Consider the following 27,175-nt stretch of genomic DNA (forward strand, 5'->3'; position numbering starts at 1 on the left):
TAGATTCTCATCTCAGTTGATACTACTGGTGATTGCTATTTTTGTGGTATAATGCATTCCTGAAAATTGCTCTGTGAGACAGAGTCCCTTTTTACTTGATGGCATTGACAATATATCATTCATGGTCATATCCTTGATATCCTACATAATGGACATTAAATAAGTGTTTTATAAATATTCAATAACTTGTTGGGGTATTTGAAGGAGTTCAGTAAAACTGCCTGTTTTCCTCACTTAGATTCTGAGCAAATAGAGAAAATAAAATATAAAGGCAAATGGGAGAGCAAAACTATACTTTTACTTGTAGTAAAGATTGGGTAGGAGGACATAGCTTAGTGCAAGAGCAAGATAAACTCTAACTGAACTCCAGACTTAGACTTAACCTTCTAGTTAAATAGCATTGTGAGCATATTCAGTTTATTCTAAACTTTAGAAGTTGTAGAGGGCATTTTCTTCTCTTCTGGGGTATAGTGAATAAAGCCCTGGAAGGAGGTCAAGTGTGTTACAGGGAGGCAGTTCGTTTCATATGAAAGGGCACATCTAGAGTTGGGGAAGAAGTGTTTCCTCACGCAAATCAGAAAAGTAAGTGGACTTAGCATAGTCTGGTCCATCTTTCATTGGCAGAAATCATTAGATGCATAGGTAAATAAAGCAAAAGTAAGATAGAAATATCTATTAATTCAAATGATTGGAACTGAAAAAAAATGCACATACTCTCATTCCTGACAGAAGTGTGGCCACATGAGCCATATACATCATACCTGGAATTTGCTCATGTCATACTTATTTTAGTAATCTTTCCAAAGGTTTTAGTCATATTTTTATTTAACAAGTATAGCAGGAAAATTTCTACCGTCTTTTATTACATGAAACATAACCCTAGCCCAGGTTAGCTCTTTCCACTTCAAAACTGCATACTTTAATTATTATTGTGTTAAAAACTATTTAATATTATGTCAATTATTAATTTGCATTGATTGAATGTTTATGTCCAGCACTGTGGTAATAAGCACTTTATAGGCATTGTCTATATTAGGTAGTCTTTATAACACCCTACAAAGTAGATTATTATCCTAATTATTTTGCAAAAAAGAAAACTGAGTCTAAGATCACTTAAGTAACTTGCTGAAAATCATGTAGCTAGTAAATGGCAGTGCTGGGGTTATACCTCTAGTGAAACATATTCTAAAGCTGTGTGTTTTACTGCTTGTGACATATACTTGCATCTTGTTTTTTACCTAGATTAAAAGTGTTCTAAAACAAGAATTATGTCTTACATTTCTTTGAGTATCTCCTATAGCATCAAATAAATGACATTGAGTCAGCAAGTAGTTATTGAGCCACCCCTAGGGCTAGCACACAATAAATTATCTTTTTGAATTGAGAAAACTTAGTGAAACTATTAATCCTAAATATTTGCTGTAATTTAAGAAAGTCTTTACTTTGAAAATGTTCCAATTTCTTTGTCTCTCAGTCTTTATTGTATTTTATGTAGAGCAGTTTGGAGAAGGAAATGGCAACCCACACTAGTATTCTTGCCTGGAGAATCTCATGGACCAGAAGAGCCCGGGGCGGGGGTGTGGGGGGACTGCAGTCCATGGAGTTGCAAAGAGTTGGACATGACTGAAGCGACTGAGCATGCATATAAAAAATTAGAAGATATATTATTTTTCCTTATGGAATACAAATTAAAAGAATATATAAACCTTTTTAACCTACCATATATGTATATGCTATAAAAACAGATACCACAATCTGCTATTATAGTATTTATATGCAAGTGTCTACCATATTTTGGAGAGGTATAAATGTTGAATGATAGTGGGCCTCAAAACAGAAAGACTTTTAGATTAATGAGTACATTACACTAGATCACCAGACTAGGTCAGTCTTTTATAGACATTCACAGTATTCTCTAAAAGAGTCCTCAGGTAGTAGACCTGGGCACCTCTAAAATATCCTAATCATAGTTCTTCTTGCCCTCTTAGTTTTAAATGTTACACATAACAAGTGTTGTGTTCAGAGCTAGGTGCTGGCATAATGCACAAGTAGGTAGATAATGTTTGCTTTTTATGGAGCTTACATCCCAGTGGGGCACAGAGACTTTACAGAAGCAATTACAGTAGAATATAGTAAGTGCTATAATAGGGTAACTGCAAGCAGTATGTAGGAAGGTTCTTAAGTCAGATTGGAGATGTCATGATGACTTGTCACAGGAAATAATATTCAGACTGAGATCAGAAAGCAAAGCTACAGTTAGGGGAAGGAATAGAGAAGAAAAATGCTTTAGGCACAAGGGAACAAGAGGTACAGATGTCTCACACATGCATGTGGGTTTAGTCGTGTCCAACTCTTTTGTAATCCTGTGGACTGTAGCCTTCCAGGCTCCTCTGTCCTTGGGATTTCCCAGGCGAGAATATTGGAGTGGGTTGCCATTTCCTCCTCCAGGGGATTTTCCCGGCCCAGGGATCGAACCCACATCTCTTGCATCTCCTGTACTGGCAGTTGGGTTCTTTACCACTGGTGCCACCTGGGAAGCCCACATATGTTTAGAGGTGGAAAAGAATGTTGTATATTGGAAGAACAAAAATTATATGGCTGGATGGGAGTGGGCAAAGGGCCATAGGAAAGAATGAAGCTAGATCTGTAGGCAGGCTTGTGCCTGTTACTCAAGGATTTGTAGACTGGATCCTAAAAGCACTTGGGTACCATTTTAGGATTTAGTGGTAACATGATCACATTTGCATTTTAGTTATTTAGCAGTGTGCGTATGTGCATGCTCAGTTGTGTCTGACTCTTTGTGACCCCTTGGACTGTAGCCTGCCAGGCTTCTCTGTCCAAGGGATTCTCAAGGCAAGAATATTGGAGTACATTGCCATTTCCTTCTCTTCCTGCCCCAGGGATTGAACCCACATCTCCTGCATTGTTGGCAGATTCTTTACCATCTGAGCCACCTGGGAAGCCCATTCAATAATGTACTGGGTATCTAGTATGTGCCAGGTCTTATGCTAGACACTGGAAATGCAATCACTGGTGAATAAAGAACACACTACTCCTGACTAACAGCCAGACAAACTGACAATTAGGTTGAAGATAGTGTAGATGCAGGGGAGAAAGCTTATGAATATATCAGATATGCAAGAAAGTAATGTCATTGCGTAAATCAGTGTCAGTGAGGTAGTAAAAGATGAGTGGTATTTAGAGGAATTTGGAGAGACAGGAAGAGGGAGGAGTAAAGAGAGACATCCAGGTTTCTGTGTTGTTCCTATCTGCTGACCCTCATCTCTTTGTATTACTAAATGTGAAATCCATGAGGACAGAGATTTTAATGTGTTTTATTTTCTGTTGTATTTCTATAACCTTGAACACTTGGTAGATTCTCATTAAATATTTATAACTGAATAAATAGCTTTATTTTAGTTTTTTTTTTCCTAGGGAAAGCAGGCTAGATTTATTAAAAAACTATAAAAGGTTACAATATAAGTCAAACAAAATTAGTTGTTAAAGGTTAAGTGACTCATATGTATCCAAATTCTGACCAAATAAAGACAATCCAATGCATAGGAAGAATATTCTATGGCTCAAGGAGCAAATAGCAATAAACAGTAATGTCAATACAGAAACCACATAAATATACAAATCTACAGTTTTAATGTAACAACAAATCATAAGTACATGTGTTAGCTATCTTTCTCTAACATTAAAGTAGTATATGTTTCATTTTTTGTAAAAACATATGCAACGCATAAAACCTTTAATCCCATGTAATACAATCTAACAAGTGTGAACCACGTAGAATGTTAAGATTTTCTTTTATGTGAAGATATACATTTCAGTCTATTATCACAGGCATTGTAAAGGTGACCCACAAAAATGTTTATCGTTTGCAACTGTATATAGAGAATAAACCGCCCAGAAATTAGTATTTCTTATTAATCTTACTGAGTGGTATTAAAGTGGCCTGCCTGAAAGGGCAAATTACTTATCTGGAAAATTAAAATAGCAGAGATCAATGTATATTAAATAATACATGAGTGAAAAAAATATACAATGTACAATAGCAGGAGGTTACAAAACTGAATACTGTGTAAAAGATTTATTAGTCTGTACAAGTTTGTACCAAGATTTTCACTGCAACAGTATTTTCCCATATACATCGAAATCTGGAAGCAATATGCCTTTCTCAAATTATAGTTTAGTGTTTTTTTCCCCAACCCTCAAAACACAGAAATATGTTTTTGAATATCAACTAGTCATTTATGGAAGTCATAAGATACAGATATTCATTAACATTACACAAGCTATAATTGAAGTACCGGAACAAACACCACCAACATTTATGGGAAAAGGTGTTGGTTTTAAAGGTGATAAGTGCTACATGAGTTACATAAACATACTACTCCTGTCCTTCTGAAACCAAAATGGGGGAACCTTATTGCCATTCTGTCAAACACCACACAACCCAAAATGCTGCACAGAGGCTCCTGAAGCCATGTACACATCACAGAATTAAAACTCCAGCTAAGCAATGAGCTACTCTTGAAGTCAAGGAAGACCAAACTTCTTTAACATATTAATGCTACTTCAGAAGTATCATCAGAACAAACGGGATTTAATTATAAATTGGCCTCAACCACATCCTGCAAAGAGGATTTTGCTTAGTACTAAAGAGAATCCGTCAGTGAACATCCTAGGAAAGCTGTGGAATCATGCTTTGTTAGTCCTGAAGGGAAATCTGCCAGGTTTGATGACATCTGTGTATCTCCCAGTGGTCCTGGGGGTTCTACAATACCAATTAATTCAGTAATTGATAAGTATTTAAGCAAAAAGGAAACCAAAACGAGACTTTGTATCGACATATACTAGAGAGGTGGATTTTTAAAAAATCACATGATGAATGTAAATCATAAAATCAAATGTACTTATAAAGGTACACCTATTTTATGTTACATAAAAAACTGCAGATTGCAAACTGCATGCTTACGTTTTACCTGGAAAAGTCAATGAGTGGGCTTTCTCACAAATATTTACTGCCATGTTACAAAACAAATATGTGCAAACTGCAAGGTCCCTAAAATAGCAGTTAGAGAGTTTATATACAGAAAGATGACATTATCTGATCAAATTCGCAAGAGATGGCATCTCCCAGAGTTTATAACACAGAACAGTAACCACCACACGCTCCGCCTCCTTGGCCTTCTTCCCTGGGTGTCAGCTTGACGCCTTTATTCTGGTTCTCACTTTCCCACAGTCCAGGGGTCTGAATGATCTTTTCAACAAGTTCCTCAAAAGCACACTGTACACCATCACAGGTTTTTGCACTTGCCTCTATAAATAACATGGAATGCTTTCGTGCAAATTTCAGGCCTTCATTTCTATCAACTTCACGATTTTCGTTATCAATTTTATTTCCAACTAGCATGTTTACTATGTCATTTCTCGTGCAGTATGTTTCCAACTCATTTAACCAATTATCCAGTTTAACAAAGGTGTCTCTTCTTGTGACATCATAAACTAAAATAACACCCTGTGCACCTCTATAATAGCTGGGAGTTAATGTTCTGAACCTTTCTTGACCAGCAGTATCCCATATTGCAAGTTTTGCCTTATTTCCGTCCACTGAAATTGTTTTCACCTTAAAATCAACACCTATTGTTGCTGCAAGCTCTGGATCAAAAGTATCATCTGTGAACCTCAAGAGCAGGCTGGACTTGCCCACGCCGCTCTCGCTGATGATGAGGATCTTCAGGGTGGTTAGCACGTCCTCGTCCATCCTGACCCTGCTCCGCACCGCGAGCAGCTGGCCGCCCCTTCCGATTCTCAGCCCTTCCCCCCGGGGCGAGCCTATTTTAGTTTTAACATGAATAATTTTGGGGTGACCACTTCTTACCTTTTTTTCTGGATAAATTTCATTGAGCTTAAATAACCCTTAAAGTAAGAAAGCGTTAGTCACTCAGTCGTGTCCGACCCTTTGTGACCCCATGGACTACAGCCCGCCAGACTCCTCTGTCCATGGAATTCTCTAGGCAAGAATACTGGAGTGGGTTGCCATGCCCTTCTCCAGGGGATCTGCCAGAATCAGGGTTTGTACCCGGGTCTCCTGCTTTGCAGGCAGGTTCTTTACCATCTGAGCCACCAGGATCTTGTCTAAATAACCCTTAAGATCATCAGTAAATGCTCTCAAGTTTCTAAATTTCCATTCCTAAGTTTCTAAGTTTTATTAAATTTAGAAATAATTACTGTTAAAATGGAAGGATTTTAGAATTACATTTCATTATAAAACATATGTATCTTTATAAGTAATATAGTGAGCAATATAAAATATATAACTTTTAAACCATCTTGCATATAAGAAATACTGAGGTATCTAGAAATTACCAGTGTGTTTTTTGCTTTTTTTTTTTTTGTGAGTGGGGAAAGGTGATTTGTTTAGGTACATGGAATGCAGATTTTAGTAGAAAAAACAATTAGAAATAATCAGTTAGTGAAGCTTTCTAAAATTCCCCTTTAGATGTCCCTGTTTGGATGAGGAATTTCTTGAGAACTCAGTGCATGGTTCTTGACTATTAGAATAGGGTTGCTTTACATGGGTACAATTTCTATGACTAATTTTAATTGGAGGTATAAGTTGTGAAAGAGATTGAAACCTCTAAGGAAATGTTAAATTGTTGTGTTTACCTATTGCCTTCTCTATGATTTTATATCACTCTGTGCCTCAGTCATTACATTTCAACCATCCTGGCTTTTTCTGATTTTTAAACATTACACATTTTCCCACCTCAGAGTTTTGTGCTTGCTGTCATTTTGCTTGGAATATTGGTTGGCTCCTTTTCACTCATGTCTTGATTTAAACATTAGGTTTCCTAGACACCTTCCCTGCCCTTCCAAATCATTTAGACTTTATCCTGCTCTCATTTTCTCATGGCATTTACCACTCTTTTATGTTATTCTATTTATCTGTTTGTTTTTTATAAATATTGACTTTCTTCACTAGAATATTAGGTACATGAGAACAGGAGACACTGTTTTAATCTCACCATATACCTAGAATGGCTCAAATATTTGTTGAATAAATGAATCTGTTTTCTTAATAAAAACAATATATTTTGAATATAAAATGTCATGTTACACAGAACACAGAATTTATGACATTAAATTTAAAAAATTTTATTAAATCTGTGAATTAATATAGTATGTAATATATTACATGCTAAAATATGGCTATTACAAAAGAGTATTTAAACTATCATTTCAATTCTGTGGAAAAAGAAATTGGGAGAAATGAGAAAAGTTGATATTTTAGTAAGTTAACAGACTTGTTTAGGTTTCAGATTTTAAAAATTTCTGTTATATTTATATACTAAAATTAACAGTTGTGAAAATTTCATATGAGCACTTACAGAACTAAATAATTTAAAAGTTACCTCAAACTATGAATTCCACTATAAGTTTTAATGTCATTAAATTGCTAGTTTAAAGTTACAATGCTAGTAGGGTAAGAATTAAAGTTTTATTAGGTTGTTGTACCTTGTGTAAGTACATAGAACTGCTAGCAAACGTTCTGTTTCATATATCACGGACTACAGAGGTAAGTAATTTCTAACCAAACAAACTGACTAATTATCAAGAGTAGAGTATAATATTTAGCTCCCTCTTTCTGTCCTCAGGTTTCCTTTACCGAGTCATCCAGCTGCACCTCCTGAACATCTTAAAGAACCTTTGGTATACATGAGGAAAGCACAGGTTGGCTGTTGTTCGTTTTAATTTTATTATTCCATACCAAGTTATATAATTCATAATGAAAGATCCTTATTAACATTAGGACTATATTTATTATGTGAAAGACTGGATAAGGACTACTAAAGTGATGCAAATAGTATTTGCATGCTCTTTACATTCGGTAACCAAAGATTACACTTACTTAATTCCTATAGTAATTCTAAAAAAAAATACTGAGTAGAAGGGAAAAAAGTCCTGTACCATACTGGCCTAAGATTTAAAATATGATGTAAGTATTATGCACCGATTTGTTCCTCAAGTTCTGTGATATTAAAGGAATGAATAGGGAATGAACTGACTCACCCTTCCCCTGAAATTTTGGCTTTTGACAGCAGTGTTACTGATAGTGTGTTTGAAATATATTTGTTTTCGCAACAGGTTGTTACACACTAGTCGTATTCAGTTGCAGAATCCAAATGAATCCTGTAATCTCAGATGAACTGAAAAACAACGAAAAGTAACTTTAAAAGAATAAAATAAAACAATTTAAATAGAAAGAGTATAAAAAGCTATTAAAATAGAAACAATAAGCTGTCTAAATGCCCCTAATTCTTTAGCTGGCCTTTGCTTTTGCCTAGCCTTGTCTACCTGCCTGTGAGGTAGGACTGTTCATGAGCCTTCCTCACAGTGCTGGGGACCCTCTAACTGCCACTGCTGAGGCTTTAATGGACATCATAAGCTGACCTTCTTTCTCCATTGTAGTCTCAGAAACTATTATGAAAAATTTGAAATACACCCTGGAGAACTCCCATGAACCCATCACCCAGCTTCAGCAATTACGCATTGGTTCTGCTGCTCCTGGGAAGTGTTCTGCTGCTTTGAGTTACTGTGTTTCACATGCTGGATGTTAGGCAGATTTTTAGTTTTCTGCTTTCATTTTCATTTTAAAAACCCTTGAAATCGGAGGGTGAAAGGAAGCGATATAAACAAGAAACATGGAGATATTTGAGGAGATATTACTGTGTAGTATATTTCTATCCCTAGGTGGTATCAATACTTTGGTATTACTGTGTAGTATATTTCTATCCCCAGGTGGTATTAATACTTTGGTATTACTGTGTAGTATATTTCTATCCCTAGGTGGTATTAATACTTTGGTATTAACGTGCAGTATATTTCTATCCCCAGGTGGTATTAATACTTTGGTATTAGCGTGTAGTATATTTCTATCCCTAGGTGGTGGTAATACTTTGGTATTAACGTGTAGTGTATTTCTATCCCGAGGTGGTATTAATACTATAGGGCCAGCAACCAGATGGTAGTTACTATCGGTGTGTCATAAAGCATGATCTTGAAATGATGCATGCATGAAATAATTGTTTGGTCTTTTATTATAAAGGTCTGAACTCAAGAAAATAAAGCTAAATATCTAGTTCTAAGTTTTTTTTTGGCAAAATTTGAAAATTTTTGAACCTTTTAGAGAAAGTATCAGTTTTAGCATGTGTAAAAAACAGAAGTTGGTTTCCTATTAAGACTGAAGAGGTGAATAATAGGTCTATTCTTAAAGTCTACTGCTAGTTGCTGAGACTGTGTATGAATGGTAAGTGTATGTATATGGATGGTATTCCTTTCTCTTCTTTCTAGGCTTACCCACTAGATCAAGAGTGGGCATGCTACAGCCCATGGGCCAGATCTGCCCTGCTACCTGTTTTTGTACTGTGGGGAAGCTAGGAATGTTTTCTTTTTTTTTACATATTCAACTGGTTGAAAAATCAAAAGAAGAATACTGTCTTGTGACCCATGAAAATTATAGGAATTAATAAAATGTATTTACTAGAAAATAGGCATGCTCCTTTATTTACATGTTGTCTATGGCTGCTTTTGCAATACAGTATCAGAGTGAAGTAGTTGCATTGGAGACATTATGACCTGTAAAGTGTAAAATTTTTAACCACCTACCCTTTTACAGAAAGTTTGCAAATCCCTTGATTAAATTATTCAGTACTTTAAGAGCATGAACTGTGCTTTTATCCTTAACATCTAAGCACAGTCCCTGGCTCATAGAACACTCTCAGTAAATGTTTGCTGAAATGCAGTTGACTGTTGAACAACATGTGTTTGAACTACATGGATCCACTTATATGTGGATTTTTTATTCAGTGCTAAATACTACAATACTACACTATCCTGGGTTGGTTGAATCTGCAGATGTGGAACCACAGATATGGAGAGCCAACTATCTGGTTATACTCAGGTTTTCCACTGTGTTAAGGGCTGGCATCCCTAACCTCCAAAAAGTTGAAGGTCAACTGTAACTGATTCTTCAACCATGGTCATAGTAAGTACCTCCTCCACCAGTTAGGGTTTGCTTGCCTTCCCATCTGTTCTTCTCTAGTTGCCTAGTTCTTTATCATCCTGATCTGTCAGGCAATTCTCTGCTTTGTGTGAAAGCTACCTAGTCTGGATTCAGTGATTGCTGTTCTATCATGTTCTGTCTTCCACCTCATACCTTTTACCCCATCAGATTTCTGCTCTCACGGGCGTTTTAGTCCTCAGCCTAAGGCTGCCTCTACTGCCTACTATCTCTCTTCCCCTAAACTGTTGAGTACTTAGGGAAGAAATCACATAAGTTCTATGTTTACCATTAGTTTAGTCTAAATCCATTTATTTATCTTTCAGTGGGTTCATTTTGCTGTGTCTCAATCCTTTTATTATTATCTGCTTTTGATAGTCAATACCAAAGTCAGGTTGATTATATTCTTTGCAGCCAAAGATGGAGAAGCTCTATGCAGTCAGCAAAAACAAGACCAGGAGCTGATTGTGGTTCAGATCATGAACTCCTTATTGCAAAATTCAGACTTAAATTGAACAAAGTAGGAAAAACTGCTAGACCACTCAGGTATGACCTAAATCAAATCGCTTACAATTATACAGTAGAGGTGACAAACAGATTCAAGGTATTAGATCTGATAGACAGAATGCCTGAAGAACTATGGATGGAGGTTCATGACATTATACAGGAGGCAGTGATAAGACCATTCACAAGAAAAGAAATGCAAAAAGGCAAAATGGTTGTCTGAGGAGGCCTTACAATTAGCTGAGAAAAGAAGAGAAGCTAAGGGCAAAGGAGAAAAGGAAAAGATACACCCATTTGAATGCAGATTTCCAGAGAATAGCAAGGAGAGATAAGAAAGCCTTCCTCAGTGATCAATGCAAAGAAATAGAGGAAAACAATAGAATAGGAAAAACTAGAGATCTCATCAAGAAAATTAGAGACACCAAGGGAACATTTCATGCCAAGAAGGGCACAATAAGGGACAGAAATGGTATGGACCTAACAGAAGCAGAAGATATTAAGAAGAGGTGGCAAGAATACACAGAAGAATAGACAAAAAAGATCTTCGTGACCCAGATAACCAGGATGGTGTGATCACTCACCTAGAGCCAGACATCCTGGAATGTGATGTCAAGTAGGCCTTAGGAAGCATCACTATGAACAAAGCTAGTGAAGGTGATGAAATTCCAGTTGAGCTATTTCAAATCCTAAAAGATGATGCTGTGAAAGTGCTGCACTCAATATGCCAGCAAATCTAGAAAACTCAGCAGTGGCCACAGGACTGGAAAAGGTCTGTTTTTGTTCTAGTCCCAAAGAATGGCAATGCCAAGGAATGCTCAAACTACTGCACAATTGTATTCATCTCACACACTAGCAAAGTAATGTTCAAAATTCTCCTAGCCAGGCTTCAACAGTACAGGAACCGTGAACTTCCAGATGTTCAAGCTGGTTTTAGAAAAGGCAGAGGAACCAGAGATCAAATTGCCAACATCTGCTGGATCATAGAAAAAGCAAGAGTTCCAGAAAAAACATCTACTTTTGCTTTATTGACTATGCCAAAGCCTTTGACTGTGTGGATCACAACAAACTGTGGAAAAGTCTGAAAGATGGGAATACCAGACCACCTGACCTGCCTCTTGAGAAACCTATATGCAGGTCAGGAAGCAACAGTTAGAACTGGACATGGAACAACAGACTGGTTCCAAATGGAGAAAGGAGTACGTCAAGGCTGTATATTGTCACCCTGCTTTTTTAAACTTATACGCAGAGTACATCATGTGAAATTCCAGGCTGGATGAAGCACAAGCTGAAATCAAGGTTGCTGGGAGAAATATCAATAACCTCAAATATGCAGATGACACCACCCTTATGGCAGAAAGCGAAGGAGAACTAAAGAGCCTCTTGAAAGTGAAAGAGGAGAGTGAAAAAGTTCGCTTAAAACTCACCATTCAGAAAACATGGTATCGGTCCCATCACTTCATGACAAATAGAGGGAAACTGGGTATCAGATCCCTGGGAATTCTCCTTAGTATCTTCCCGATTTTCCTATACATCTAAAACTCTTGTAAAAAGTCAAGTCTACTAAAAAAAAAAAAAGTGGAGACTTTATTTTTGGAAACAGTGAGACTTTATTTTAGGGGGCTATGTTTTTGGGTTGCCATTTCTTTCTCCAGGATTTACCCTTCTAATATCTCTCACTGACTTATAGAAAACCTTCGATGACTGCCAGCTGCCTAATAAATGATGTTCCTGCTCCAAAGCCCACCACTGAAGGGTTTTCACTGTCTGTCCCCAGCAGAGACTCTTCCACTCCACCAGTCTCTGCTGTCTTGTAACTGCCCTTGTGCCCATCCAAGTGAAGTGTTTTGTTTTTCCTATTGCATCTTTAACACTTTTTTGTTTTGCTGTCATGGAAAGCCCTCTGCCTGTTCTGTATTATGTAAATCCCATTTATTTTGTGTCAGCTTAGATGACATCTCTTCTCTGAGGTTGTTATTACCCCTGTTGAAAGGATTTCTCCCTCTTTTGCACTCTGGTAGCATACTATCCCTGGAGGAGGGCCTGACAATCCAGACCTTTATGTAGCAGAACCTTAGTAAGTTTATAGTGAATCAATAAGAAAAGGCATTTACCATCTTTTCTTACAGTATTTATTTAACAGATGTTTATTGAATGCCTGTGAGTAGAAGACACTCTGCTGTGTGCTGTGGAGATTCAGAAATAAATTAGATTGAGATTCTGCCTTCAGGAAACTACATGATTTGATAATTGAAATAAGACTTGGACACATGTATCTGTAACACAAGGTAGAAAGTGCTGCCTGCCAAAGAGAAGGTGGCCAGGAAATCTGGGCTGATAAGGGGAAGAGGCTTCTTTTACTGCGTCAACCTTTTCCCGAGTGTTTTATGCCAAATCCTCACCCTGAGAGATGCTCCACAAAGGGGGGTTCCAGGGACAAGTAAGTTTGCGAATGGAAGCACACATTGCCTTCCTCCTATTGAATCACAATTTATTTTATTTTTTTTTAGTAGACTTGATTTTTTACAAGAGTTTTAGATGTATAGAAAAATCGAGAAGATACTATGGAGAATTCCCAGGGATCTGATGCCCAGTTTCCCTTATTAACTTCTTACATTACTATGTACATTCATTACACTTAGTGAACTGATATTAATACCATAGCTAAAGTTCATACTTTATTCAGATTCCCTTAGTTTAAACCTCGTGTCCTTTTTCTGTTTTAGGAATCCATCCGGGACACCACACTGCATTTGGTTGTCATGCCTCCTTAGGCTCCCCTTGGCTATGACATTTTCTCAGACTTCCCTTGTTTTTGATGACCTTGACAGTTTTGAGAAGTACTGGTCAGGTATTTTGTAGAATATCCCTATCTTGGAATTCGTCAGATGTTTTTGTCATGATTAGACTGGGGGTTGTGAGTTTTTTGAAGGAAGATCACAGACATAAAGTGCCATTTATATTCATTAAATTGAATCATCGTTTATACTATCAACATGATATATCACTGTTGATGTTGACCTTTATTGCCTGATTGAGGTAGTATTTGTGAGGTTTTTCCACTGTAAAGTTACTCCCCCTCACCCACCTTAGATGCATGCTAGACTCTCTGGAAGGAAGTCACAGTTCATACTTAAGGAAGAGAAATTATGTTCCACCTCCCTGAGCGGGGGAGTATCTACAGAAATTATTTAGAATTCTTTTGCATCGAAGACTTGTCTCCTCTCTCCCATTTATTTACTTATTCAATCATTTATTTGTATCAGTATGGACTCATGAATATTTATTTTATACTTTGGTTTTTAATCTAATGCTCCTTAATTTTGTTGCTTACAATTTCTTTTGGTGTGTTAATAGCTCAGAGAGGCTCTTCAGTAGAGAAACAGTTTAATTTTTATTTAACCTAGTGCTGTTCAGACTTTTGTGACCTATTTCCATGTAAAGGACTTTGGGAACTACTTTGCTACACCTTTCACAGAAAGGAGTATTTGAAGAAATTTATATACAGTGTGATAAACATAAGTTCATAAGTTTTCAAGTGAAATAATAGTAGCAAGCACATAGAGCTCTAATTATGTGCCAGGTTCCATTCAGGTATTCACTCACTGAATATTTATGTCGACTTTGTGAGATGAGTTATATTTATCGTCTCAGAGAGGGCCAGCTTCACAAAACTACTAAGTGGAAGACTTCGAATTTGAACTTGGACAGCCACTCCAGAATCTTCAGTACCTGATTCTATTCAGCCTATTTTTGTATCCAGTCCAGAAATGCTCAGACAAACTCAGGGTGAGCTGTGTGGTTGAATTTATCCTGTTTTCTGTCAATCCAGTAAGCTTAGTAAAGTTGAGACTTTTGCTAGTTTCTTATTACTTCAATTCTCATCTGCTTCCTAACTGGTCTTTCTGCCTTCTGTGTTGTCACGCCATTTCTTAAAACTTCCAAGACTTTTAGGATAGAGCTTCAGTTCCTTACTTTTGCTTAAAAATCTGTACATTATCTTGCCCCATTTTACTGTTTAAGTCTCATCTCTTGCCTCCTCTTACTGTCCCTCCCCTTCCTGCCACGCCTGCTGCCATTTCCACGCACATGTGCCTTCTCTGTCTCTTCATCTCCTTGGTGTCCTCCAGCAGGAGAACCTGTGCTCATAGCATCACTCCTTCCCCAACCTGCCTCCCCTCAAACCCTGCATGTTTCTGGCTAACTTCTACACATTCTTCAGGTGTTGGGTTAGATGATGGTTTCTTTAGGAAGGCTTTCTGACCCCTTGCTCTCAGATACTCAGATACGTTTCCTGTATCTCCAGTCCTCCACGTGAGAGTCACCCTGCCCTTCCTACCACAATACTTGGGTTGTCTGTATCATCATTAGATGATGTCTATCTCTATCTCCCAATTTATCCCTCCCCTCACTTATTCCCTGGTAACCATAAGTTTGTTTTCTCTTATTTTCTTTTCTGTGAAATTTTTTTCTTAAGTAGTTTCTCTGTATATTACATCTAACATTAAATTTAAATTTGGTAAGTTGAAATACTTGGTAAGTGGGATAGTCATTTAGAGAACTGTGATTTATCACTTAAAATTTTACTTTGTCGAAACACCTGAAGAGATGTTTTTGTCAGAGTGATTTTTTAAAGAATAAGATAAATATGCTTCAGAATATCTTATTAACATATAATAATAGAAAGTATCATTCTATTTTAAATGGACTTTATGTCTGAGTTTTTAGTAGGTTTTATGCTGTATTAAAATTATGTATTGCAGTCTTACAAATATGTACAGTATATATTATGAGCCACACATTGATGTCTTTTGTAACTTTTATTTTTATATCTGAAAGTTATTTTCTTTTTATCAACTCGAGTCCTCTTATTAGTGGTTGAAAATGAGAATTTTTGTAATCATAATTCAATACCTAGAAATTTGTTTTTGTTATATAATAGGATACATAATACAAAATCAGGGATTGGATTTTTAATCTTTATGCAAGTTTTATTTTTATAGTAATGACTGAATTAAGATTCAGTTCAGTTCAGTCGCTCAGTCATGTCCGACTCATTGCGACCCCATGGACTGCAGGACGCCAGGCTTCTCTGTCCATCACCAACTCCCAGAGCCTACTCAAACTCATGTCCATCACGTCGGTGATGCCATCCAACCATCTCATCCTGTCATCCCCTTCTCCTCCCACCTTCAGTTTTACCCAGCATGAGGATCTTTTCAAATGAGTCAGTTCTTCACATCAGGTGGCCAAAGTACTGGAGTTTCAGCTTCAGCATCAGTCCTTCCAATGAACACCCAGGACTGATCTCCCTTAGGATGGACTGGTTGGGTCTCCTTTCAGTCCAAGGGACTCTCAAGAGTCTTTTCCAACACCACAGTTCAAAAGCATCAATTCTTTGGCATTCAACTTTCTTTATAGTCCAACTCTCACATCTGTACAGGACTACTGGGAAAACCATAGGTTTGACTAGACAGACCTCTGTTGGCAAAGTAATGTCTCTGTTTTTAAATATGCTGTCTAGGTTGGTCATAGCTTTTCTTCCAGGGAGCAAGTGTCTTTTAATTTCGTGGCTGCAGTCACCATCTGCAGTGATTTTGGAGCCCCCAGAAATAAAGTCTGTCACTTTTCCCATCGTTTCCTCATCTATTTGCCATAAAGTGTTGGGACCAGATGCCATGTTTTCTGAATGTTGAGTTTTAAGCCAACTTTTCACTCTCCTCTTTCACTTTCATCAAGAGGCCCTTTAGTTCTCCTTCGCTTTCTGCCATAAGGGTAGTGTCATCTGCATATATGAGGTTATTGATATTTCTCCCAACAATCTTGATTCCAACCTGTGCTTCATCCAGCCCAGCATTTCACATGATGTACTCTGCATATAAATTTAAATAGATAGGGTGACAATATACAGCCTTGATGTACTCCTTTCTCAATTTGGAACCAGTCTGTTGTCCCATGCCCACTTCTAACTGTTGCTTCCTGACCTGCATACAGATTTCTCAGGAGGCAAGTCAGGTGGTCTGGTATTCCCATGTCTTTCAGAATTTTCCACAGTTTATTGTGATCCACACAGTCAAAGGCTTTGGCATAGTCAATAAAGCAAAAGTAGATGTTTGTCTGGAACTCTCTTGCTTTTTCTATGAACTCTCTTGCTTTTTCTCTTGGCAATTTGATCTCTGGCTCCTCTGCCTTTTCTAAATCCAGCTTGAACATCTGGAAGTTCATGGTTCCTGTACTGTTGAAGCCTGGCTAGGAGAATTTTGAGCATTACTTTGCTAGTGTGTGAGATGAGTACAATTGTATGGTAGTTTGAGCATTCCTTGGCACTGCCCTTCTTTGGGACTGGAATGAAAACAGAACTTTTCCAGTCCTGTGGCCACTGCTGTGTTTTCCAGATTTGCTGGCATATTGAGTGCAACACTTTCACAGCATCATCATTTAGGATTTGAAATAGCTCAACTGGAATTTCATCACCTCCACAGCTTTGTTCCTAGTGATGCTTCCTAAGGCCCACTTGACATCCCCATTCCAGGATGTCTGGCTTTAGGTGAGTGGTGACACCATCATGGTTATCTGTATCATGAAAATCTTTTTTGTCTAGTTCTTCTGTGTATTCTTGCCGCCTCTTCTTAATGTCTTCTGCTTCTGTTAGGTCCATACCATTTCTGTCCTTTATTGTGCCCTTCTTGGCATGAAATGTTCCCTTGGTGTCTCTATTTCTTGAAGAGATCTCTAGTCTTTCCCATTCTATTGTTTTCCTCTATGTCTTTGCATTGATCACTGAGGAAGGCTTTCTTATCTCTCCTTGCTATTGTCTGGAAATCTGCATTCAAATGGGTGTATCTTTTCCTTTTCTCCTTTGCCCTTAGCTTCTCTTCTTTTCTCAGCTATTTGTAAGGCCTCCTCAGACAACCATTTTGCCTTTTTGCATTTCTTTTCTTGGGGATGGTCTTGATCACTGCCTCCTGTACAATGTCATAAACCTCAGTCCATAGTTCTTCAGGCACTCTGTCTATCAGATCTAATCCCTTGAATCTATTTGTCACCTCTACTGTATAATTATAAGGGATTTGATTTAGGTCATACCTGAGTGGTCTAGTGGTTTTCCCTACTTTGTTCAATTTAAGTCTGAATTTGGCAATAAGGAGCTCATGATCTGAACCACAGTCAGCTCCTGGTCTTGTTTTTGCTTACTGTATAGAGCTTCTCTATCTTTGGCTGCAAAGAATATAATCAGTCTGATTTCGGTGTCGACCATCTGGTGATGTCCATGTGTAGTCTTCTCTTGTGTTGTTAAGGTTCTCATACTTGCTCCCTCTACCCCCACAATCTGGAGTTGAGGCACCAAGTGGCAGAAAGCTTATTAGAGGAAATTATTTTTAAGCTGAGATATGAAAGTTGAATTAGATTTATCCAGATAAATTTGGGATAAGAATGTTGAGGGTGGATGTGGGTTGTATTGCACTAGCTAAAGTTTGGTCATGAATTATATACCCAAATATATTTGAAGTGCTGCATCTAAGAGAACTCTTTACCGGAAAAAGGTAAAGAGAGAGAAAAAAATTGAAAACAAACTAGTAAACAGAATTAGTTTGGACTGTGTTTTATGAAATTTATTAAGAGTATTCTTTTATTCTTGAAAATCTATTTCTATATATTTAGTAAACTAAGTCTTATGCATTTCACACAGGTCTTTATTTCTTATAGATGATTTTTTTCCTGTTCATTCATTGCTTTGGCAGTTGTACCAAAATTTTTCTAAATTCTTGCAGCATAACTAAGAGTAGAAATCTGTTCAATTATTGAAAACTTATTATGTACTCAGTAAAGTGTGATATGTGCTGTGATATGTAAAGGAAGAGATGCTGTCAGAATCTGTAGGCAAAGGCACTGATATTATCTGAGTGGGGGCCAGGTAAGAGCAGGCTTAATGGAGGTGAAGACCTGAATGGTGAATATAATTTATTCAGATAACATAGGAATAAGTATGTTGGGATAAGAGTAGAGCATGGAGAGTTTATTCCAGATAGAGAGTTATATATTTAGATATGTATGTTAATGAAGAAACTCTGAATAATGATAGCTGTAGTAAAAACTATCAGTTATTGAATGATTATTATCATTGTGTCACTGTTCAAAGTACTTTACATCTTTAATTTTTATAGCAATCACATAAAGGAGGTATTATTATTCTACTTTTATTGACTGATTTTAACTGTCCTTTATGGATAATATAATATATAGTTATCTCCATTTCTCCTTATTTGGTCTAAATTTTGGAGCTTTGGTATTATTCTGTTTTTTGTGAGTCAGTTGTGGCCTGTGCTAAAAGACCAAAAAATTATGGCATTTTAACTTGGCATTAAAAAGAATAATTTACTAAAGTATGATATGTATGGATGATCAATTTATGACTGACTGTTAAAGTTAACTTACTATTTCAAGTTTATGAGAAATATCAGGGACAGAGAAGAATGTAATTGATATGGTGAGAAAACAGTAAGACCAATCTAGATTGTGACACAGTCCAAAAGACATCTGCCCTGGACTGCTCAAAAAAGCCAGTATGGAAAAGAAAAGGAGAAAAGCACTCTAGATTAAGCTATACAGAAAGAGACATAACAACCAAATGTAATGCATTAACCTGTAATGAATTCAGGATTTAAAAAGCTATAAAGACATTTTGGGGGATAATTGGAAATTTTTGAATATGGGCTAAGATGATATGAAATAATTTTAGTTTTCTCAGGTGTCATAGTGGTATTGTGGTTATGTAAGAGAAGGTTCTTATTCTTAAAAAATTCATAGTGATGTATTTAGGGTGAAATATATTTGGAAAAATTACATTATAATAATTTCTATAAAATTTTATTTTACTAGGTCATTAATAGGAGTTCCAAGTATCAAAGATTTATAAAGTGCTTAAATATAGCTTACCTTTTTTTTGAACTTTTTATTTTATTTTTTAATATAAATTTATTTATTTTAATTGGAGGCTAATTATTTTATAATATTGTATTGGTTTTGCCATATACCTTTTTTTTTTAATCTGCTATTTCCCCATCTGACTTATTGATTTATTTCTTTACTCCATTTTCATTCCTATCCTCCACTAGAATATCAGTTCCATGAGGATGAAGACATTTTGTTATTCACAGCACTAAGGATAGTATCTGGCACATAGTAGGCAGTAATCAATATTTGTTGAGTAATCTAGCAAGTAAAGATAACCAATCTCAAGCAAATCCACCATTTCTATATAACTCATAATGTCTTTAATTTTTAAAAAATCACTCTTGGCACTGTTAACCAAAAATAATAATAGACTGTTCCTTATGTTTCAGGGAAGTTGGGAAAAAAGAATTTTGAAGAGTTTAAATAGTATGTGCACTGAACTGAGTATCCCACTGGCACGAAAGGTACTTTTAACACTTAAGTATTTTGTTGTGAATCATGTACTAGGAAGTATTGTGAAATTATAGAAGTATCATGAAATTATAACTGTTAGGCAGATTTATCTTTTTTTGGTGACTGGTATACAGCTTTTTGAAACCAAAGTCTATAAAAGCTCAATTATGTGGGTGTAGTTTATATAGTTTTCTATTACATATGCTGTAATGCTTTTTGTAAAAAAAAAAAACAAACCTGTATCTTGAGAATAAATATAGGCTATACAGTACAGATTATTTGGAGATTTGTCTGTAAAGGTTATAAGTGCACTTTAAAAATTTTAATTACCTTTAGTCTCCTTACTTGAATGATTTATTATCTCTCCAGAACTATTTAGGTCTAATACTCAACATTTATTTGTAATTCTGGGCTTTGATAGGGGAGAGATGAAAAAGGAGAGAAAAGCCACTTGAGGAATGTTCTGGATCTTTTATAGCTGTTCAAGAGTAGGAGAGAACAAGTTTCTCTTCACTTCATCCTCCCTGCCACCTATTTATTCCCTGCTGTTGGACAAGATATAGTGAATGTACATTGGATAATATCCAAGCACAAGTCACTGAAGGCACCAGAAGGATGGTGTAAAAAAAGGATAAATTTACATGAAAAACTGTCTAAATATGTAGTATTGTGTAATATACTGTCTTTCATATAGGAAGATGATGCTACTGACTCACAGTCACACTCTCTTGGCCAGCCCCCTTGTGATGCATTTCTGAGATTGCTGGATGGGGTAAGAGATGTAGTATGTGGCTGAGGAGCAGTTTTTCTTCGTGAAATTTTACTGGCCAGTACATATCATTTACCTTCTATTTTAGACTCATTAGCACCATATTCTAACTGAACCATTAAGACTATATACAACGTAATAGTTAAATAATATTAAGTGTAATTCCCAGAAAAGCTAATCATATGTAATGAAATTATTTTTTCTTATGTTATGGTAGCTTATATAAGCTTTTAGATAAGGTATTGATTCTTATTTTTCAGCTGCATTGCTTAACTTCACAAAACGAAACCAATTTTAAAATTACCTTTTTTAGAGGCCAGTTGGAGAACAGAAAGAACTTCTCAATAAATGGAATGAAATGGGAACCGATGAACCAGGTGCATATGAAAAAAGTATTTTCAAAATGTGGTAGTGGGAAAAAAAATTGTCCTCTTAATTGTGGATCCGAAATAACAATAGTAACAAGTATTTTTAATAGCAACTTTCCCTTCTCACTAATTTATTATCATCTGTTATTTTTTTTCTCTAAACTTCTACTTTGCAGTTTAAAAATTCCCAGCTTTAGTCACTGTTCTCCGTTATTTTGAGAATATTTAAATCAGTTATTTTTTAAATCAGCATTTGAAAACATTTTTATGAAAGAATAAGTTAGAATCATTCAGTGGATTTCTTAGGCTCATAATTAAGATAAATCTCAAGCTTTAATTACATTGAGATGTTAAAATATGTTACATTTTGAAGTTTTAAGACTTCTAAAATGTTTTTGAGAATTTACTTTGGTTCATCTTAATGTTTAAAATCGAGTCTCAATTTTAAAAACATTTAATGAGTGACAACTGTGAAATATTTACTGTGATAAATATATGTGTAAAATAATTATTGATATATATATAAAATAATTGTTTAGGTAGACATGTATATAATTCTTCACCACTCCTTAAAAAAAAAGATGGAGCCTGGATAGGGTGCAAGAAATTTTTAGCCACCATAAAGGAAGCAGTGTGTTATAGAAGTTCAAAAGGGAGAGCAGTTCAGTACAACCACAAGATTCACTGAGAATTTATTGTTTGTATTCTAAGTACTTTGAGAATTCTCATGTAGAACTTTCATATTATATTGACATTGTTTTTCAGTTCAATTACTAATGCTCCATTACAAATCTATAGAAGAGAGGACTCTAATTTCTTCTAGAATATGTCATCTAGACTGTCAAGGGAAGGGACTTTCTTTTTATTTTTGTTAGTACAGTGCTTAACACAGTGTATGACAAATAACTGACATTCTGTAAATGTTTGAATTAACCTAGTTGCATAACAATATGAAAGAACCATTATAATGTATTATTAATAAGAATTTGTATATTATAACTGAAATTCTGTTTTAATCTGCCTTATTAATTCTAGATTTAAGCCTTTTCAGACCTGTTTATGCACCTAAGGACTTTCTTGAGGTAGGTTCTATTGGCTAAATATATGTATATTAATGAGGTAAAAATGCAAAAGAAATAAAAAACATCTCCAGGCAGAAGAATCACCATGTAAGAAGCCCCAGAGCCATGAAAGCAATGGAATAACCTGATCAGATTTGTGTTTGGAAATTGCTCTGGGAAAATACATTGTAGTGTGGAAAGATTAGAGAGAAGTAAATCAAGAAGATTTGATTTAAAAATAGAGACTGTAAATCATGTAGCCTCTTGGCTAGCACAATAGGTGCTCAGTGAATCTTTTCCTTTTTTATTTTTCTCGCTGTTGTAGTAGTTGAGGCAAGGTATGATAAAGGTTTGAACTCAGAGAACAGCATTCAAATTGGAAAGACATCAACAGACTTGTATTTAACAAGATGTGAATTTAACAGATTTTTTTAAAGATTTGGGAATTTATTATATCTAGGGAGTATGAGAAAAAGAAAAGATAAAGATGACCTTTAAGTGTCTAGATTGGATAACTGGGCAGAGTTAACTTAAGATACAGACTACAGAAAGAGACACAGGTCCATTAGTAAAGGTGATGCACTTAATTAAGTTTGAGAGGCGTATTGACATTGAAGAGGAACTGTTTAGTAGGCAGTTAGAACTCACTAATTATTTTAATTCACCCATCTTTGATTCCATTTTTTTTCTCTTGTACCTTATATGTAATCCACCAGGAAATCCTTTCAGCCTTACCTTTGAAGTATGTCCAGAATCCATTCACTTCTCATCACCACCATTCCTATGTTGCTGATCCAAGCGGCCATCCCTTGTCTGGACTATTTCAGTAGCCTCTTAATTGCTCTTATTGCTTCTACACTTCCCCACCTAGAATTTGTTTTTATAAGAGTTTCTAGAGGAAGCCTTGTAAATACTATTCTGAAGAAGCCATTCTTCTGCTATCCAGTGGCTTCTTATCTTATTCTACTTAAAACCCAAGTCATGACAGTGGCCTAAAACACCCTATTTGACCTGATACCCATCAGCTCTCTGAGTTCATCTCCTATTACTTTTCCCCCTGATTTGTTCTACTCCAGAAGCTTCAGCTTGCTTACTTCCCCCTGGCTTTGTCCCATTTGAGGGTCTTTGCTCCTTGTTTTCTCTGCCTGCAATGCTTTTCCCTGAGATGCTTGTATGTCCATTCCCTCACATTCCCTATGTCTTTGCTTAAATGTCATATTCTCAGCATAAACAATATGGTCAAGAGTATTGTAATAACTTTGGAGGGATACAGACTTATCGTGGTGATAATTTCATAATGTAGCAAATGTCAAATTACTGTTAGTACAATCTGAAACTAACAGGTGTAACAGTGTTTAGCACATAGTTGCTCAGTAAATAAGTGTTGAGTGAATGAGTAAATGAATGTTTAATCTTTTGCATTTCATTTTTTTTCTGAACTTGTTTTCTCAGATACAAATTTGCCAGCATTGTTAGAAATTATTTCGGGCCTTTTAGAATTATAAACAGTCTCCTTTTAACTTAAAAGAGAAATTACTTTGGTTTGAAACTGCCTTTATACTGCTAGTGTTATTTCTCTTAGATTATTAAAGGTTTCTCTCAAACTCATTCCTAGCACTTAAATTTCATGTAATTTTTACATAATTAACTTTATGTTTTCTCCTTAATAATCATAGCACTCTGTTTCCTTAAGGACTGTTGCTGAACTGATTCTTTTATTAGTCATGCTGAGAGTCTTCTTTAGCTAAAGAAAATTTTTCTATAATCACTTCCTTATAGTTTCTGCTTTTCTACTATTTTTTTCTTTTCTATTGCCCATATAGTCATAATTTTTCTTTTCAATTCTATGTTTTTAAGTTTTCCATGCACTATGATCCCTTATTTTCATAATTAGACTAAAATTGTATTGTGCTATATTAGTCTATATTTAACACTGTTGGTTCTTTGCTAAAACATTCTTTAAAAATAAATTCCTTTGATATTTTTAGCTTCAATTTAGTGTTTGAAATTTTAGAAAACTCTTTTGTACTTATGGTATATTTCATTTTGCCAGCCATTAGTTATTAGGTTATTAATGCCTTCTTCAGATACGCTGGTGTTTCTGTCATTATAATCTTCTTCACTGAATTCTTGGTTTCTTTCCCTTCAGAATTGCAATTTAAAAATATTTTTGAAAATTATTATTATTTTCTCTCTAAAATACATGTTGCTTTAAAAACAAGAAAACATACATAAGAAGAAAATTTAAAACAAAAATTACTCTTAATATCATCATCTAGCAATAAACAGTACTGTAGTTTTAATTTAATAAACATTGTAGTGTTTATAATTGTGGCATATTAAACTGTATTTTATGTAAATTAAACATAATATAGGTAATTTTCTCTACCGGAATGTTTAAGTAGTCTTAAACATCTTAAATGTCTAATATTGAATGTCTTAAAATATTAAATGTATAATATTTTTCTGTTATAAACAACACTTCCTTTACCTTTTTTTTCTGCACAATCTCTGCAAGCAGTTTATATTATTTCCATAATCATACTCATAGAAGTGAGATTCCTAGATTAAAAAATGTGCTAATATCCAAGATTTTTAATTTTGAAAAATATTTCCTGTTAGTTTGGCTTCTGAAAAAATTTTTTTTTACCTTTGGATTTGATTTAGAAGCAATACCTTATGATGTTATTCCACTGTCTTTCTATAAACTTTTCAGCATCTATTTTTAAAAGAGTTAGAGTTGGTTCTGAAGTTTTCCCTGGCAAATACTGAAATCAAGCAGTTTAAATTTTTCTGTCATTTTTCCTTGTAAAATATTATACTCAAACAAATTTTATTTTTTCTTAACATCAAAAAGTTTTTCTTTCTAACTGAAATTTTAACTTTTTAGTATTTTATTTGATAGATCGTCTTTTGGAATATTAAATTAAAAACATGTTTATAGTATCTTAACATTTTAACATAATTTTATAGCTTTCAGAATGTAATTAAAGTATATGCATAACCCAAATAGTTTTTAATTTTGTGATGATATACTAAGAATATCACTGCCAATTTTATAAGTGAAAATTTTGTATAAAGAAACTCACCAATTTCATTGGATTTGTTTTTAAAGGTATTAATTAATCTTCGCAACCCAAATTATGAAAATGGTGATTCTCTTAGTTTCCGGACTCATTTGGGTTTAATCCAAGTTCCTCTCAAAGTAAAAGACATCCCTGAATTGGTAAGTATAGGTACTTAAAAATAAATTAACATATTTTAGAGGGTAACCATTGGAAAAATACTTTAGTTCAACATGTATCTAAAGTAGTAGGACAATCTGCTCATTAAATAAATGAATAAAGTGGAAAATTTCTTTTTTATTGTAAATATGTTCTATAGAGAGTGAGTTGCTTTGCTAGTGGGGTTAAAGGTGACCTTTCATTGACCTATAAATGCTTTTGCTTATTTCTTATTTTAATAAACAGCATAGACTTATAAGACCTGTTATTGGGATTTAGGTGCCTGATGTATAGCTATAAAACTGATTGAAACAAATTGTGAATTTTATTAAAAAATTTTAAGGAATATACATTTCATTTATTTGAACCAACCTTTTTTTAATCTCTGAATATGGAAGACACTGAGGGAGATAAAAGAACATAAGACGAGTTAAAGACTATCTTTGGTCTGCAGACTGTCACATTTTGGTAGGGAAATTAGTTTTAAAATAGAATAATTGTAGGAAAGTGGAGAGATTTCCTTACAAAGAAGTTAGTTAATTACCCCAAAATAGTAAGGAGCACAAAAATGTAAATATTGTCTTTGGTGAAACTAAGAAACAACTAAATTTTAAAATATTAAGATAGAGAACTGATGGAAGAATGAGGAATGACTCAGACTTGAAGAAGTCAAGCCTTACTGCTTCTGAAAGGTGAGAGGTATGGATGAGAAGTGTGATGGTAATCAATTTATTACCTTTCAGCTCCGAATCTACCTTTTTAAAAAACTGAACTATGGTTGCTTTACAATATTGTATTAGTTTTAGGTGTACAGTAGAGTGATTCAGTTACATACACACAGATACACACACATATTGTTTTTCAGATTCTTTTCCATTATAGATTATTGTAAGATACTGAATATAGTTCCCTGTGCTATACAGTGAATCCTTGTTATTTATCTGTCTTACATACAGTAGCATATATATGTTAATCTCATACTCCTAATTTATCCCTGCCTCCCTCTTTCTCCCTTTGGTGACTGTAAGTTTGTTTTCTATGTCTATGAGTCTATTTCTGTTTTGTAAGGAAGTTCATTTGTTTTATTTTTTGAGATTCTACATATAAGGATATAGTATTTGTCTGACTTACTTCACTTAGTATGATAATCTCTAGATCTATCCATGTTGCTGTAAATGGCACTATTTCATTCTTTTCATGGCCAAGTAATATTTCTTTGTATATCTATATACCACATCTTCTTTATGCATACATTCATCTGTTGATGCACACTTAGGTTGCTTCCATGTCTTGGTTGTTATAAATTGTGCTGCTATGAACTTGGAGTGTGTGTACATTTTTGAGAGTTTTTGTCTTTTCTTGATATATGCACAGGAGTGGGATTGCTAGATCATATCATGAGTCTATTTTTAGTTTTTTAAGGAACTTCCATACTGTTTTCCCTAGTGGCTGCACCAAATTACATTCCTACCAAGAGTGTAGGAGAGTTCCCTTTTCTCTATTCCCTCTCCAGCATTTATCATTTATAGACTTTTTGATGGTGACCATTCTGGCCATTTGTAGTTGGCAAACCTACCTTTTTTTTTTTAACCCTGTTTTATTATACTGGAGCTGGACCTTGTAGACATTTCCTTTTTGCCAACTAGCTTGACATTAGGCTTTGTCAGTAGAGGATTCTGGAGAGACATTGCAAGACCATAGTAGGATAAGGGGACTTTCCATGTACAGAAGCCAGCAGATCAGCAAACAGAAGACCCAGTAGGATTCACCTT

General features: G+C 35.2%; 2 protein-coding genes across 5 annotated transcripts in view; one reads left to right on the top strand and one right to left on the bottom strand.

Moving 5' to 3' along the window:
* The window catches only part of TBC1D19 (TBC1 domain family member 19), a 166,141-nt gene that overhangs the window by 62,019 nt on the left and 76,947 nt on the right, over positions 1-27,175 (top strand). For all 4 annotated transcript variants that reach the window (XM_043871116.1, XM_043871115.1, XM_043871118.1 and 1 more), the window contains 5 exons: positions 7,668-7,743; positions 19,918-19,992; positions 21,064-21,127; positions 22,154-22,200; positions 25,295-25,405. In XM_043871116.1, coding sequence (XP_043727051.1) covers positions 7,668-7,743; positions 19,918-19,992; positions 21,064-21,127; positions 22,154-22,200; positions 25,295-25,405 — 373 coding nt within the window. The remainder of the gene's footprint in view (positions 1-7,667; positions 7,744-19,917; positions 19,993-21,063; positions 21,128-22,153; positions 22,201-25,294; positions 25,406-27,175) is intronic.
* Positions 4,082-5,826, bottom strand: LOC122673385 (ras-related protein Rab-18-like). Its single transcript, XM_043871119.1, has one exon. The coding sequence runs from the start codon at positions 5,771-5,773 to the stop codon at positions 5,153-5,155; it is 621 nt and encodes a 206-aa protein (XP_043727054.1). The 5' UTR covers positions 5,774-5,826; the 3' UTR covers positions 4,082-5,152.

This window comes from Cervus elaphus, chromosome 17 (assembly GCF_910594005.1).
Source record: "Cervus elaphus chromosome 17, mCerEla1.1, whole genome shotgun sequence".
Classification (NCBI taxonomy): Eukaryota; Metazoa; Chordata; class Mammalia; order Artiodactyla; family Cervidae; genus Cervus; species Cervus elaphus.